Source organism: Penaeus japonicus, unplaced genomic scaffold (assembly GCF_977035675.1).
Source record: "Penaeus japonicus unplaced genomic scaffold, GWHDUDI00000001_assembly GWHDUDI00000004, whole genome shotgun sequence".
Taxonomy (NCBI): Eukaryota; Metazoa; Arthropoda; class Malacostraca; order Decapoda; family Penaeidae; genus Penaeus; species Penaeus japonicus.
The window spans coordinates 437134-452133 of NW_028234406.1; the positions used below are offsets into that span (position 1 = coordinate 437134).

Sequence of the window (15000 nt, forward strand, 5' to 3'; positions counted from 1 at the left end):
ATATATATTATATATATATATATGTATATATATATATCATATATATATTCCAAAATCAGTGTTCATAAAGAGTGAGAAAGAGAGAGAGATAGAGAGAGAAAAGGGAAAGAAGGAGAGAGAGAGAATCAAAGCGAAAGAAAACATATAGAAAGAAAGAAAGAGAGAGAGAATCAATTTGAAATAGAGAGAGAGGGAAAGAAGAAGGAGAAGAGAGATAGAAAGAAGGAGAGAAAGAGAGAGAATCAAAGCGAAAGAAAACATAAAGAAAGAATGAAAGAGAGAATCAATGTAAAATAGAGAGAGAGGGAAAGAAGAAGAAGAAGAAGAAGAGAGAGAGTCAATGCGAAATAGAGAGAGGGGGAAAGAAGAAGAAGGAGAGAAAGAGAAAGAGAGAGAGAATCAATGCGAACTAGAGAGAGAGGGAAAGAAGAAGAAGAAGAAGAGAGATAGAAAGAAGGAGAGAAAGAGAGAGAGAATCAAAGCGAAAGAAAACATAAAGAGAGAGAGAGAGAGAGAGGGGGGGAAAGAAGAAGGAGAGAGAGAATCAATGTAAAAGAGAGAGAAGGGAAGAAGAAGAAGAAGAAGAAGAAGAAGAAAGATGGAAAGAAGGAGAGAGATAGAGAAAGAAGAAGAAGAGAGAGAATCAATGCGAATTTGAGATAGAGGGAAAGAGGGAGAGAGAGAGAGAAAGAGAGAGAGAGAAAGAGAGAGAGAGAAAGAATCAAAGCGAAAGAAAACATAAAGAGAGAGAGAGAGAGGGGGAAAGAAGAAGAAGGAGAGAGAGAATCAATGCGAAATAGAGAGAGAGAGAGAGAGGGAAAGAAGAAGAAGAGAGAAAGAAAGAAGGAGAGAGAGAGAAAATCAAACCGAAAGAAAACATAAAAGGGAGAGAGAGAGAGAGAGAGAGAATCAATGCGAAATAGAGAGAGAGGGAAAGAAGAAGAAGAAGGAGAGAGGGAAATACGAAGAAGAAGAAGGAGAGAGGGAAATACGAAGAAGAAGAAGAAGGAGAGAGGGAAATAATAATAATAATAATAATAATAATAATAATAATAAGAAGAAGAAGAGAGAGAGTCAGAGCGAAACAAAGCATAAAAAGAGAGAGGAAAAGAAGGAGAGAGAGAGAAAGAGAAAGAGAAAGAGAAAGAGAAAGAGAGTGAGAATCAATGCGAAATAGAGAGAGAGGGAAAGAAGAAGAAGAAGAAGGAGAGAGGGAAATAAGAAGAAGAAGAAGGAGAGAGGGAAATACGAAGAAGAAGAAGAAGGAGAGAGGGAAATAATAATAATAATAATAATAATAATAATAATAATAATAATAATAATAATAATAATAATAATAATAAGAGAGAGTCAGAGCGAAACAAAGTATAAAAAGAGAGAGGAAAAGAAGGAGAGAGAGAGAAAGAGAAAGAGAGAGAGAGAATCAAAGCGAAACAAAACATAAAAAGAGAGATAAAGAGAGAGGAAAAGAAGAAGAAGAAGGAGAGAAGGAAAGAAGAAGAAGAAGAAGGAGAGAGGGAAATAATAATAATAATAATAATAATAATAATAAGAGAGAGAGTCAGAGCGAAACAAAGCATAAAAAGAGAGAGGAAAAGAAGGAGAGAGAGAGAAAGAGAGAGAGTCAAAGCGAAACAAAGCATAAAAAGAGAGAGGGAAAGAAGAAGAATATGTATATATATCATATATATGTATATGTATATGTATATATATATATATATATATATATATATATATATATATATATATATATATATATATATATACATACATATACACACACATGTATTATCTATGTAAATGCATGTACATGTCCTTATATACATACATCCATATATATATATATATATATATATATATATATATATATATATATATATATATATATTTATCTATCTATATATATTGCGAATTACTATTATGATGTACAAGTATAAACATCTATATTTGCAAGCTGTGAAATTCATCATTTCAAACCATGGCTGTGATTATGTGTGGTCAAGTATTGCTATTAGTGATATTTTAGTGTGTAACTTTTAATTCTGAATGTGTGATAAAATAACGTGAACGCATACCTATGACTGACTGATCTAGGTATGTGTGTATCAGGTAATATTGCACAGCTGTTTGTGTTTAGGTTTCTCTCTCTCTTTTCTTTCTTTTCACAGGTGTTTGTGTTACTCTCCCTCTGTTTCTACGTACATGTATGTATGGATTTGCTTTTTCTCAACTAAAGCCACTCACAGCTAAATTGTGCCCAATTCGTAAGAGCAATTTGTCAACGACTTTCAGAAAAAAAGTGACGGATATGGAATATATTACACATGCCTGGTATATAGCTCATTTATGCCAGATCAATATGTCATTCATTTTCTATGCAATGCGCAATGCAAGTAACACGATACAAGCCCTAGATAAGAGTTTTGATAAGCCCCTCGCCTAAATAAACAAACAGCTGACCCAAACCACGCGCCGCGGTGCAAAGTAAACAAAAACAACAAGATAACAACGCCCATGTCTTTCTATCTGCTTTATCACAATTTGTGGCTCCTAAAGGAGCCGATGTTGGTAGAGGAGGCAGGTAAACCGTGCAACCTTCTAATTTACTTGGAGGAGGTGTACTTGGTGACAGCCTTGGTGCCCTCACTCACAGCGTGCTTGGCCAGTTCTCCGGGCAGCAACAGCCTGACGGCGGTCTGGATCTCCCGGCTGGTGATGGTGGAACGCTTGTTGTAGTGTGCAAGGCGGGAAGCCTCAGCTGCAATGCGCTCAAAGATGTCGTTCACGAACGAGTTCATGATGGACATGGCCTTGGAGGAGATACCGGTGTCGGGGTGGACCTGCTTCAACACCTTGTAGATGTAGATGCTGTAGCTCTCCTTCCTCCTGCGCTTCTTCTTCTTATCACCCTTGGTGATAGACTTTTGGGCCTTACCGGCCTTCTTGGCAGCCTTTCCGGAAGTTTTGGGTGGCATCACGGTGGTTATACCTTCAGTAAACACTGATAAGGATTTGACCTGAAATTTCCTTATATTGGCCGACACGGGCGCCAGCCTCAGGTGAGTGAGCCGCGGCTAGTGGCTCAAAGGGCGTGCCACCGTTGCCATCTAACGCCATCGGAAAGTTTCAACGGTGGGCGCCTATAAATAGGGATGCTCTCGATTGCAATTGCAAGGTTAAACTAAGCTTTCAAACAATAAAGGTACAAAGAAATCAAAATCAAGCTCCAGCCTGACTTTGTTTATTTTGCACCCATTTGTTTGCGAAGACTTTTGTTTCTGCCAGCCCCAGGCTCCCAGAAACAGTTTGACTCATAACCGCTCATAGACGGCTCCGTTGAGTTATCGTGGTTTTCCGCGACCTCAACCAGGCTACTCTATTTGCTGTTGACCTCCTTTTTGTTTGCAAGGTTATAACTTGAATAACAAGCCACGAATACTCGCGTAGCTTCGGCTATCATCGCGTTTATTCTTGGCCCTGTGATCAAGTTATCTTTTGACCACTGTTCTCTCCCACTCTCTTTCGTTCCTTTCCCTGTACTCTCCCTGGGCCTACGAGATTCCCCTTGTGGGGTCTGGTATTCGCCTGGGGGAGGGCTGCAGCCCCAGTCCCCTTGTAGCAGTTTGGGACCAGGGAGCGGTACCACGTACAAAGCCCCAAGACTCTGAGGTACCGGAGAAATCCGCCGGTTCTTCCTCTGAGTGGGTCGGGCGTAGGGTCAGGGAACAAGCAGATCTCCATAAATCTGCAACTCTAGAGAGTAGGGATAGGGATAGGTCCCTGGAAAGGGTCTCCTCTGACTAAGGCTGGAACATCCAAAACCTCTATAAGCCCCCACAAAAAGGGGACGAGGTGGGATTTGTAATTCCTGCCACGCCCTCGAGTCAGAGGCGTAGGTTCACTACCTCCTCCATCGTCGTACCTTTGCCCTCATGTCATGAGAGTCAAAGTACGACCGTCCGACGGGCGACCCTCTTTTGCTAAGAGGGAAGCCCTTCTGCAGGCCCTCTTTGATGCTGAAATACGAACCCTTAGACTGATTACCGCACATGACCATTTTATCATCTTGTGCCAAGATGAGTCTAACGCCGAAGCAATGTTTACCGACCACACTGTAAACCTCCTAAAGACTAAGGGATTCGAACCAGTAATGCCACCTGAATTAAAGGCCAAGCTGACGCTGGTCTTCAAGCACCTGGACAGAGAACTTGTCAAAGAAACGCCTGAGGCAATCAAAGGCGAGATTGAGAGGAATCTCCCTGAAGCTAAAATTGACAACATTTATATTATGAAGAATCGCTACTTGATGAAAGTACAGTTCTCTGACCACATGACAGCAGCAAAGGTGCAAGATAAAGGTTTATACCTTTTTCACATTTTCGTTAGCCCCCGCCAAATAGAGCCCGAACGATTCACTAACATTACACAGTGCATGCACTGTTATAAGTACGGGCATCTAAAGGCTACCTGCCCTGACAAAGCACAAAACCTCCGGCTATGCTCTGAATGCGGTGCCAACAACCACAATTACAGGGACTGTAAGTCCAGCACCAAAAGATGCCTCAACTGTGGCGAAGGTCACAGAACTATGGCCAATTCCTGCCTTATAAGGAAAGAGGCTATCAAAAACTCCCGAGTGGAGGCAACCAAAAGGGAAATAGAGAAGACAGAAATCCCCATAAAAAAAGTTGCAGAACAAACTGCAAAACAAACCATCGCAGCCACTCAGAATGCATGGCTAAAACCATTAATAAAAGAAATAAAAGAGGTTAAGGAGGAGAAGGAGAAGGAGAAGAAAGAGCCACAGGTAATCCTACAGATGCCAGACAACCTGTCAGTAGGCATAATGACTGCCATTATTCACGCTCACCTTCGCAACATCATGGAACCAGAATTAGGTTTTCGTCACCATGTCCAAAAAGTTTTGCGCGATAACAACCTGCCGTCGCTAGATCTCGGGAACGGGGATTCATGGGGAATCTTCAAGGTCATCCCACCTCACCTCATTAACACAACCACAGAAACAACAGTCACGCACTCCACAACCTCACCACACACACACATAACAGCCACACAACTCTCACAACCTTGCCTCGGTCCACAGGACGAACCAGAGGCAGAACACCACGCTGCACCACAGAGAAAACCAACACCCACTCCACGACCCACACCAAACATAACGCCACACCCAACGCCAAACACAACACCGATTCCCACCCCGACACAATCACCCTCACGCCACCCCAACACGACCACCCTCGCGCCACCACCCTCGCCCAACACAAAACAAACACGCGCTGTCAGACCCAAAACCACACAAGCACACAACCCCACAGACTCCGAGGCCGATAACCACTCCCGGCGTCACCGAGATGGTTACGACCTCAACCCAGAGACATATGGCATCCGTCTTTTTGCAACGGAGCCTGGACGCCACAAACACCTCAACAAACTACAACTTGCACACGAGATACACAGAGGAACAGTAAAATGGATATACACAAACCAAACATACAAAAACTACATTCACGAACAAAAGATCACAGAACACATGCGCGAGGGAAACATGCTCATTCACTCAAACATGGTAGAAAAACTAAAACAACAGAAATTCGAACACCTAAAGAACGGCTGGTATAACACATCCAACTAACACCATGGCTGCATCACACACCACTCACACGTCACTACACTCAAGACTTACAATCATTCATCACAACGTACTCACCTGGACACCAAACAGAAGAAACGAACTCACAAACCATTACAGACAACTCGACCCTGACGTCATCCTCATAAACGCTCATTCTCTCAGGCACCCTCATTCCCTTCGCATCTTCACCTATAACACCTACACATCTAACAAAACAAACGGAAGAGATGACGGCGTAGCAATTGCTGTAAAACAAAACATAAAACACAAACTTCTTCATAACTTTTCCTCTGAACTTATGGCAGTAGAAATAGACACCCCTCACGGTCCTATCATCCTTGCCACCACCTACATTCCTCCTCGAAGACCCTATCTTTCCGAACCAGATATCTTTCAGCTCCTGCGATACAGAAAACCAACATACATCATGGGAGATTTCAACGCACACCACAGACTTTTCGGATACAGAGACACCAATGCCGTCGGACGAGGCCTCGCCTCACTCATCTCCGACGGCAGACTCATCCACCTCGGTCCTCACTCACCCACACTCATTCGACACAACACAGCCACTACTCCAGACTTAGTTCTCGCTAACACACATGCAAACCTAAATCACCACATAGTAACAGGCGATGCCACATCCAGCGATCACCTCCCCGTGATCTTAACACTATCCACAAATCCAATCATGGTTCCTACACCTCCCCGAGAGAATTTAAAACACGCAAACTGGGAAGGGTACAAACAAGCACTTATACACACACGCACTCCCGATCTCGAGGGGACCCTCACTCACAGCATAGACGACCACCTCAACCAGTGGTACACAGACATAAACACTGCCCGCGCGGCGAACATTCCCAAAACAACATTCAAAACACTCGTACACTACCGAGAAACACATCGCCTGAAAACACTGAAAATACTCTACAGACATCTTCGTGATCTTGCTGATACACAGGGATGGAACACTATCTTACGCGCACGATACAGAGAAATTCAAATACAACTCACCAACGAAACAAATTACATGAATAAACAACACTGGGAATCACTCACGCGAGAACTATGCAACAACATGAAAGATCCCAAAGATTTCTGGAGTAGATTCAGGAAACTTATGGGATCGAACAGACAGACTGCAACATTCATCTACAACACAAATAGACAGAAGATTGACACAGCAGAGGGGATGGAGGCTGTCCACCGGGAGTTCTGGCAACAGAACTTCCAAATCTCCCCTGCTGAGAACGCAACATTCGACCCCGACACAGAGACCGAGGTCACAAATACACTACAACACCTGCAACACCTAATTCTCCCATCACGAACAGTCACACTCGACAATCTCACACCCGACAACCCTCTCTCTCACCCTATCACACCAGAAGACATGAGATACGCTCACATACGCTCCAAAAACACTACACCAGGAGCTAGTAACATAAACAAACTTCTCATGCAACACTTACCTCCTAATATGTTCAGTAGACTACGCCAGATCTTCAATGCATGCTTGGCAACAGGATATTTCCCTGACAGGTTTAAACAAGCTTCACTTGTATTAATACCCAAGCCAGGGAAGCCACCTCACGAGGTCACGAGTTTCAGGCCTATTTCCTTGCTTGAAACTCCCGGGAAGATGTTTGAGAGGATTCTTTCATACAGACTTAAAGCTCACCTTGAAAACAACAATCTACACAACAGTAGGCAACACGGCTTTCGCCCTCACAGGGGGACTGACAGCGCTATCGCTCTCGCTTACGAGGAGATAGCGCTCAGTCTCGCTAACAAGCACCAGACCAACATCATACTACGAGACGTCACCAAGGCCTTTGATAAGGTCTGGCATGACGGTCTCAAGTACAAAATAACACGACTACAACTTCCTCAACACTTCACACGCCTCTTATGCAACTTCCTGGACCACAGGACTGCCAACATCCGCCTTGGTTCATTCCTCGGCCCCCCTATCCACCTTAGAAGTGGAGTGCCACAAGGGAGCGTTCTCTCGCCAACCCTCTATATCCTGTACACCGCCGATATGCCACACCCAGCACCCTTCAGTAACTACATTGCCTACGCAGACGACATCACACAAATCATCTCTCACCCCTCCAAGTCCAAAAACATAATGAAAGCAGCCACACAAACAGCCATCAACACTATCAACACTTACGAAAACAAATGGAAAATACAAACAAACACGAACAAATTCACCATCATACCAGCCGCACAACGCACCGCACCACTCATCACACTAAACGGAACAAACATACCATACGCACAAGCAGGTAACATGTTAGGCTTACACTTCAAAAGAAACGGCATTTTCACGCACGCACAACACCGCACGAAACAAGCACGCACCACTCTCACACGCCTGAGGAGGTTTTATGCCTGCTCACCCCACACAAAGCTCAGACTCTACAAAACAATCGTAAGACCCATACTCGAGTACACGCCCATTCCACTGATTGCAATCTCCACATTCCAAAAAACCAAGATGCAATCTATACAGAACAGAGCACTATACTGGATAAACAACACATCAAACCGAAACAGAGCACGGTACAGAATATCCGCACAATCACTCCACGAAGCATATAACATCGAGCCACTTAACACACGCATACACACACGCAGCAAGCGAGCCTGGGATCGCATACAACACTTAGAAAACACAAACTACGACGACATATTCCAAAAACACTTGGCTACACAGACCAACCACTCGTGGTGGCCCAGGACACTACCGCTCGCCCTTGGAGATTCCCCTGACCCGATTTATAACCGCCGTTGATGTCCCGAGGAGGGAGCACACTGACCCGCGAGAGCGAGCGCCGGCCGGTGAACGCTCCCCCCCTCGGCAATGTTCTGTTCTTTCACTATTTTCGTTTATGTTTTTCGTTCCGTTATTTCCTAATAAATTATTTTGTAAAGTGTCATGTAACTCCATAATATGTAAGCTGCATTCGCGGGGAAAGGCCTCGGACCCGCGCCCACCCGCCCACGCGCGAGTGAGCGCTGATCGGAGGATGTTTCGCCTGCGAGAAAAACGATAAGATACGAAAACGCAGCCCAATAGAACGAACCATTCAGAATTGTACCGTTTTCTATGCAATGTGGGCAGCCCGCGACTCGCGCCCCGCCCACCTCGAGTGAGCGAAGGCGAGAGAACGCTCCACCACCCATCTTCGCCCAGTACCAAAATGCTTCGCTCACGCCACCGCGTGTTGCACCCTTGTACCGACAGCCCTTAAGGGCGGGAGAGGCCCCAGGTCGGCGCACGACGTGATGCACGCGCGTGCACCGATCGGGGGATGTCTCCCACCCACACCATAACCGAGCTGCACAAAACTATGCTCTGATCAAGCTACAATGATCAGCATAATGTTATATTTTGTAATGTTCAAGCCATTTCGTTATTATTTCTGTTCTTTCATTCATCTATGCTTCTTATGTTCATACCTCACCTACATTCCTCACCCACAACCATACTCCCTTCATTCACGCCTCACTCACCATCCACACCACCTCGTTCCCACAAACCATCAATCACCGCCTGGCCTCACCTCACCTCTCCCCCCTCCCCCCCTCACCCCCACCCTCGCCACCACAGCCGCTGCTCACTCACCACTCCTCCTCCTCCCTCCTCACCCTCGCTCTACTTTCACCATTTACGTCCATCTCTCTTCATATTCATATGTTTTTTCACCATCCATCCACTCACCAAAGACATCCACGGCACCGAGTGACACCAAACCATGTATTCAATGTTTATTTCATGCTCATATTTCACGTTATGTTTCCCTCACCAGCCTAGCCACTCGCGCGCCACTCCACGCCACCGCCTCCTCTCCCTCGCCACCCCCCCCCTCCCTCCTCCCTCCTCCTCACCCTCGCTCCTCCCTCCTCGCCACGACCACCTCGCTCCCACGCCTTCCATTCATCCGTTCATTCATTCGCCCATTCATTCTCTCCGCCATCCCTCGCCTCGCACTTGTTTGCTTACGCCGTTTATTATTTGTTTTTCGTTTATTATTTGTTCTCGCTCACCATTTTTCTTCGTTTATTTTCGTTCTCGCTTATAATTTGTTCTTACCTTTGTTCACTTATGTTATTACAAAAAGGGCATGACCTTACCCCCCTTTTCAAACCACTATAAAAACAAAAACAAAAAAAAAAAAAAAAGAAAAAAGAAAAAAGAAAAGAGCGACCCACTGAACCGGCCCGCAGGTCCCAGGACCTGCGGGGCGGCAGGCGAGGGTCTCACCTGCGGAAGGTCCGGTTCGCGGGGATTCCCCCCACGAACCGGACAATAGCAGGCGACAAAAAAAAAAAAAAAAAAAAAAATTACGTTTATATGTTCGTGTTTATATGTCTATGTGTTATATGTTTCTGTTGTGTTCTATATGTATTTATTTATGTTTCGTTTCGTCAGTTGTGCACTTCGTCACCCACCTCACCTCACCTCACCCCCCCCCCACCTCGCCTTCCCCCCTCCTGGCTCCCTCACCTCCCCCCTCCTCGCTCCCTCACCTCCCCCCTCCTCGCTCCCTCACCTCCCCCCTCCTCGCTCCCTCTCCCCCCACCCCCCTCCTCGCTCCCTCTCCCCCCACCCCCCTCCTCGCCCCCTCGCCCGCCTCCCATTCATTCCCATTCATTCTCGCCGCCCACCTCCTCACCCTCGCTCGCCACAACTTGTGTTTATTTTCGCATTTTTATTATTACATTATTTCCTATTTATACGTTCCGTTATTTTGCGCAAGGTTGTTATCGTTATCGAATTATTTATAGCTTTTTAGATATGTTGAAAAAAAAAAAAAAAAAAAAAAAAAAAAGAAAAAAAAAAAAAAAAAAAAAAAAAAAAAAAAGAGCGACCCACTGAACCGGCCCGCAGGTCCCAGGACCTGCGGGGCGGCAGGCGAGGGTCTCACCTGCGGAAGGTCCGGTTCGCGGGGATTCCCCCCACGAACCGGACAATAGTAGGCGATAAAAAAAAAAAAAAAAAAAAAAAAAAAAAAAAAAAAAAAAAAAAAAAAATAATAATAATTATAATATCACATAGATATTAGCTAGACTTTTAGCTTATTTATTATTATGTACATGCATATGTACATATGTATATATATGATGCTGACTACACCTGCCGCGAAGCTGAAGTGCCGGACCCGCCAGCCAGACTACGACCCCCCCACCCCCAGCCACCCCCCACACCTGCTGATGTGACTAACCACCAAACCACCAAGCAAGGGGTCTCGCCCCCCTACTTTTACCTCCTACTTATTTCCTTTTACAGGCACAGCGCCTCAGCTTTTCTTCCCCTCCTTACTCTAAGGCCTCTCTTCTCTCTTTACTTCCTAATTCCCCTCCCCAATTGCAAGGTTTTTGAGATACCTATAAAGCAAACATCATGTCAGGTCGTGGTAAGGGTGGAAAGGTCAAGGGCAAGTCAAAGTCCCGCTCGAGCAGGGCCGGCCTTCAGTTTCCTGTAGGTAGGATTCACCGCCTTCTGCGTAAGGGAAATTACGCTGAACGTGTCGGAGCAGGTGCCCCTGTGTACCTGGCTGCCGTCATGGAATACCTGGCTGCTGAAGTTCTCGAGCTGGCAGGTAACGCCGCCCGTGACAACAAGAAGACCCGTATCATCCCCCGTCACTTGCAGCTGGCCATCCGTAACGACGAGGAACTGAACAAGCTCCTCTCTGGTGTGACCATTGCCCAGGGTGGTGTCCTGCCTAACATCCAGGCTGTGCTCCTCCCCAAGAAGACTGAGAAGAAATAAATCTTTCTCTCGGTTGCCTCTTTTCAACAACATCGGCTCCTTTCGGAGCCACAAAATCTCCCTAGAGATGTAATTGACTACTCAACTTATCAATCCCAAACTAATAAACTACCTACTCAAACCCCAAGCCCAAATGCATAGATTGCAATATCAATGTCATATTCTTCAATAACATTGTCATCATACTCAACTTCTCAACAACCAACAAAACAACTCACCGATGCCCCCACACCCAAAATCAATTTAAAATTCCTAAATCAATGTTCATAAAGAGTGAGAAAGAGAGAGAGAGAGAGAATCAAAGCGAAAGAAAACATAAGAGAGAGAGAGAATCAATGCGGAATAGAGAGAGAGGGAAAGAAGAAGAGAGAGAATCAATGTGAAATAGAGAGAGGGAAAGAAGAAGGAGTGAGAGAGAGAGAATCAAAGCGAAAGAAAACTTAAAAGAGAGAGAGAGAATCAAAGCGGAAGAAAACATAAAGAGAGAGGGAAAGAAGAAGAGAGATAGAGAGAGAGGGAAAGAAGAAGAAGAGAGAGAATCAATGCGAAATAGAGAGAGAAGGAATGAAGAAGAAGAAGAGAGAGAGAGAGAGAGAGAATCAAAGCGAAAGAAAACATAAAGAGAGAGAGAGAGACGGAAAGAAGAAGAGACATAGAGAGAGGGGGAAAGAAGAAGGAGAGAGAGAGAGAATCAAAGCTAAAGAAAACGTAAAGAGAGAGAGAGAGAGGGAAAGAAGAAGAGAGATAGAGAGAGGGGGAAAGAAGAAGAAGAGAGAGAATCAATGCGAAATAGAGAGAGAATGAATGAAGAAGAAGAAGAAGAAGAGAGAGAGAGAGAGAGAATCAAAGCGAAAGAAAACATAAAGAGAGAGAGAGAGAGAGGGAAAGAAGAAGAGAGATAAAGAGAGGGGGAAAGAAGAAGAAGAAGAGGCAGATGGAAAGAAGGAGAGAGAGAGAGAGAGAATCAAAGCGAATTTGAGATAGAGGGTAAGAAGGAGAGATAGAGAATCAAAGCGAAAGAAAACATAAAAAGAGAAAGAGAGAGAGAGAGAGAGAATCAAAGCGAAACAAAACATAAAAAGAGAGAGGGAAAGAAGGAGAAGAAGAAGAAGAAGGAGAGGGAAAGAGGAAGAAGAAGAAGGAGAGGGAAAGAGGAAGAAGAGGAAAAAGAAGAAGAAGAAAGAGAGAGAGAATCAAAGTGAAACAAAACATAAAAAGAGAAAGATAGAGAGAAAGGGAAAGAAGAAGAAGAAGAGAGAGAGAGAGGGAAAGAAGAAGAGAGATAGAGAGAGGGGGAAAGAAGAAGAAGGAGAGAGAGAGAGAGAGAGAGAGAGAGAATCAATGCGAAATATAGAGAGAGGGAAAGAAGAAGAAGGAGAGAGAGAGAGAATCAATGCGAAATAGAGAGAGAGGGAAAGAAGAAGAAGAAGAGAGATAGAAAGAAGGAGAGAGAGAGAGAGAATGAATCAAAGCGAAAGAAAACATAAAAGAGAGAGAGAGAGAGAGAGAGAGAATCAATGCGAAATGGAGAGTGAGAGAGAGAATCAATGCGAAATAGAGAGACAGGGAAAGAAGAAGAAGAAGAAGAAGAAGAGAGAAAGAAGGAGAGAGCGAGATAATCAAAGCGAAAGAAAACATAAAGAGAGAAAATCAATGCGAAATGGAGAGTGAGAGAGAGAATCAAAGCTAAAGAGAGAGAGGGAAAGAAGAAGAAGAAGAAGAAGAGAGAGAGAGAGAAAGAGAGAATCAATGCGAAATAGAGAGAGGGAAAGAAGAAGGAGAGAGAGAGATAATTATAGCGAAATAGAGAGAGAGGGGGAAAGAAGAAAAATAAGAGAGATAAAGAGAGAGGGAAAGAAGAAGAAGAAGAAGAAGGAGAGAGGGAAATAATAATAATAAGAAGAAGAGAGTCAGAGCGAAACAAAGCATAAAAAGAGAGGCAGAGAGAGGAAAAGAAGGAGAGAGAGAGAGAGAGAGAGAATCAGAGCGAAACAAAGCATAAAAAGAGAGAGAGAAAGAAGAAGAAGAAGAAGGAGAGAGGGAAATAATAATAATAAGAAGAAGAGAGTCAGAGCGAAACAAAGCATAAAAAGAGAGGCAGAGAGAGGAAAAGAAGGAGAGAGAGAGAGAGAGAGAGAATCAGAGCGAAACAAAGCATAAAAAGAGAGAGAGAAAGAAGAAGAAGAAGAGGGAAAGAAGAAGAAGAGAGAGAGTCAGAGCGAAACAAAGCATAAAGAGAGAGAGAGTCAAAGCGAAACAAAGCATAAAAAGAGGGAGGCAGAGAGAGAGAGGAAAAGAAGGAGAGAGAGAAAGAAAGAAAGAAAGAAAGAAAGAAAGAAAGAAAGAGAGAGAATCAAAGCGAAAGAAAACATAAAAGAGAGAGAGAGAGAGAGAGAGAGAGAGAGAGAGAGAGAGAGAGAGAGAGAGAGAGAGAGAGAGAGAGAGAGAGAGAGAGAGAGAGACAGAGAGACAGAGAGAATCAATGCGAAATAGAGAGAGAAGGAAAGAAGAAGAAGAATAGAGATAGAAAGAAGGAGAGAGAGAGAATCAAAGCGAAAGAAAACATAAAAGAGAGAAAGAGAGAGAGAGAGAGCGAGAAAGGGAAAGAAGAAGAAGAGAGATAGAAAGAGAGAATCAATGCTAAATAGAGAGAGAGGGAAAGAAGAAGAAAGAGAGAGAGAGAGAGAGAGAGAGAGAGACAGAGAGAATCAATGCGAAATAGAGAGAGAAGGAAAGAAGAAGAAGAATAGAGATAGAAAGAAGGAGAGAGAGAGAATCAAAGCGAAAGAAAACATAAAAGAGAGAAAGAGAGAGAGAGAGAATCAATGCGAAATGGAGAGTGAGAGAGAGAATCAATGCGAAATAGAGAGAGAGGGAAAGAAGAAGAAGGAGAGAGAGAGAGAGAATCAATGCGAAATAGAGAGAGAGGGAAAGAAAAAGAAGAAGAGAGATAGAAAGAAGGGGAGAGAGAGAGAGAATCAATGCGAAATAGAGAGAGAGGGAAAGAAAAAGAAGAAGAGAGATAGAAAGAAGGGGAGAGAGAGAGAATCAATGCGAAATAGAGAGAGAGGGAAAGAAGAAGGAGAGAGAGAGAGAGAGAGAGAGAGAGAGAGAGAGAGAGAGAGAGAGAGAGAGAGAGAGAGAGAGAGAGAGAGAGAGAGAGAGAGAGAAAGAATCAGTGCGAAATAGAGAGAGAGGGAAAGAAAAAGAAGAAGAGAGATAGAAAGAAGGGGAGAGAGAGGGAATCAAAACGAAAGAAAACATAAAAGAGAGAAAGAGAGAGAGAGAGAATCAATGCGAAATAGAGAGAGAGGGAAAGAAGAAGAAGAAGAAGAAGAAGAAGAAGAAGAGAGAAAAAGGAGAGAGAGAGAGAGAGAGAAAGAAGAAGAAGGAGAGAGAGAGAAAGAGAAAGAGAGAGAGAGAGAGAGAGAGAGAGAGAGAGAGAGAGAGAGAGAGAGAGAGAGAGAGAGAGAGAGAGAGAGAGAGAGAGAGAGAGAGAGAATCAAAGCGAAACAAAACATAAAAAGAGAGAGGGAAAGAAGGAGAAGAAGAAGAA

General features: G+C 44.2%; 2 protein-coding genes across 2 annotated transcripts; one reads left to right on the forward strand and one right to left on the reverse strand.

Annotated features, from left to right (window-relative positions):
• Positions 1-2503: 2503 nt before the first annotated feature.
• Positions 2504-3013, reverse strand: LOC122259837 (histone H2B). Its single transcript, XM_043026776.2, has one exon. It carries the CDS (start codon positions 2973-2975, stop codon positions 2604-2606), a length of 372 nt encoding a protein of 123 aa, XP_042882710.2. The 5' UTR covers positions 2976-3013; the 3' UTR covers positions 2504-2603.
• Positions 3014-11024: 8011 nt separating this feature from the next.
• LOC147471876 (histone H2A-like) lies at positions 11025-12697 on the forward strand. The gene has a single exon (XM_086535851.1). It carries the CDS (start codon positions 11073-11075, stop codon positions 11442-11444), a length of 372 nt encoding a protein of 123 aa, XP_086391977.1. The 5' UTR covers positions 11025-11072; the 3' UTR covers positions 11445-12697.
• Positions 12698-15000: the final 2303 nt, after the last annotated feature.

Bases quoted from the DNA above. Each gene is read 5' to 3' on its own strand.
- LOC122259837 (XM_043026776.2), bottom strand. From the start codon at position 2,975: ATGCCACCCAAAACTTCCGGAAAGGCTGCCAAGAAGGCCGGTAAGGCC.
- LOC147471876 (XM_086535851.1), top strand. From the start codon at position 11,073: ATGTCAGGTCGTGGTAAGGGTGGAAAGGTCAAGGGCAAGTCAAAGTCC.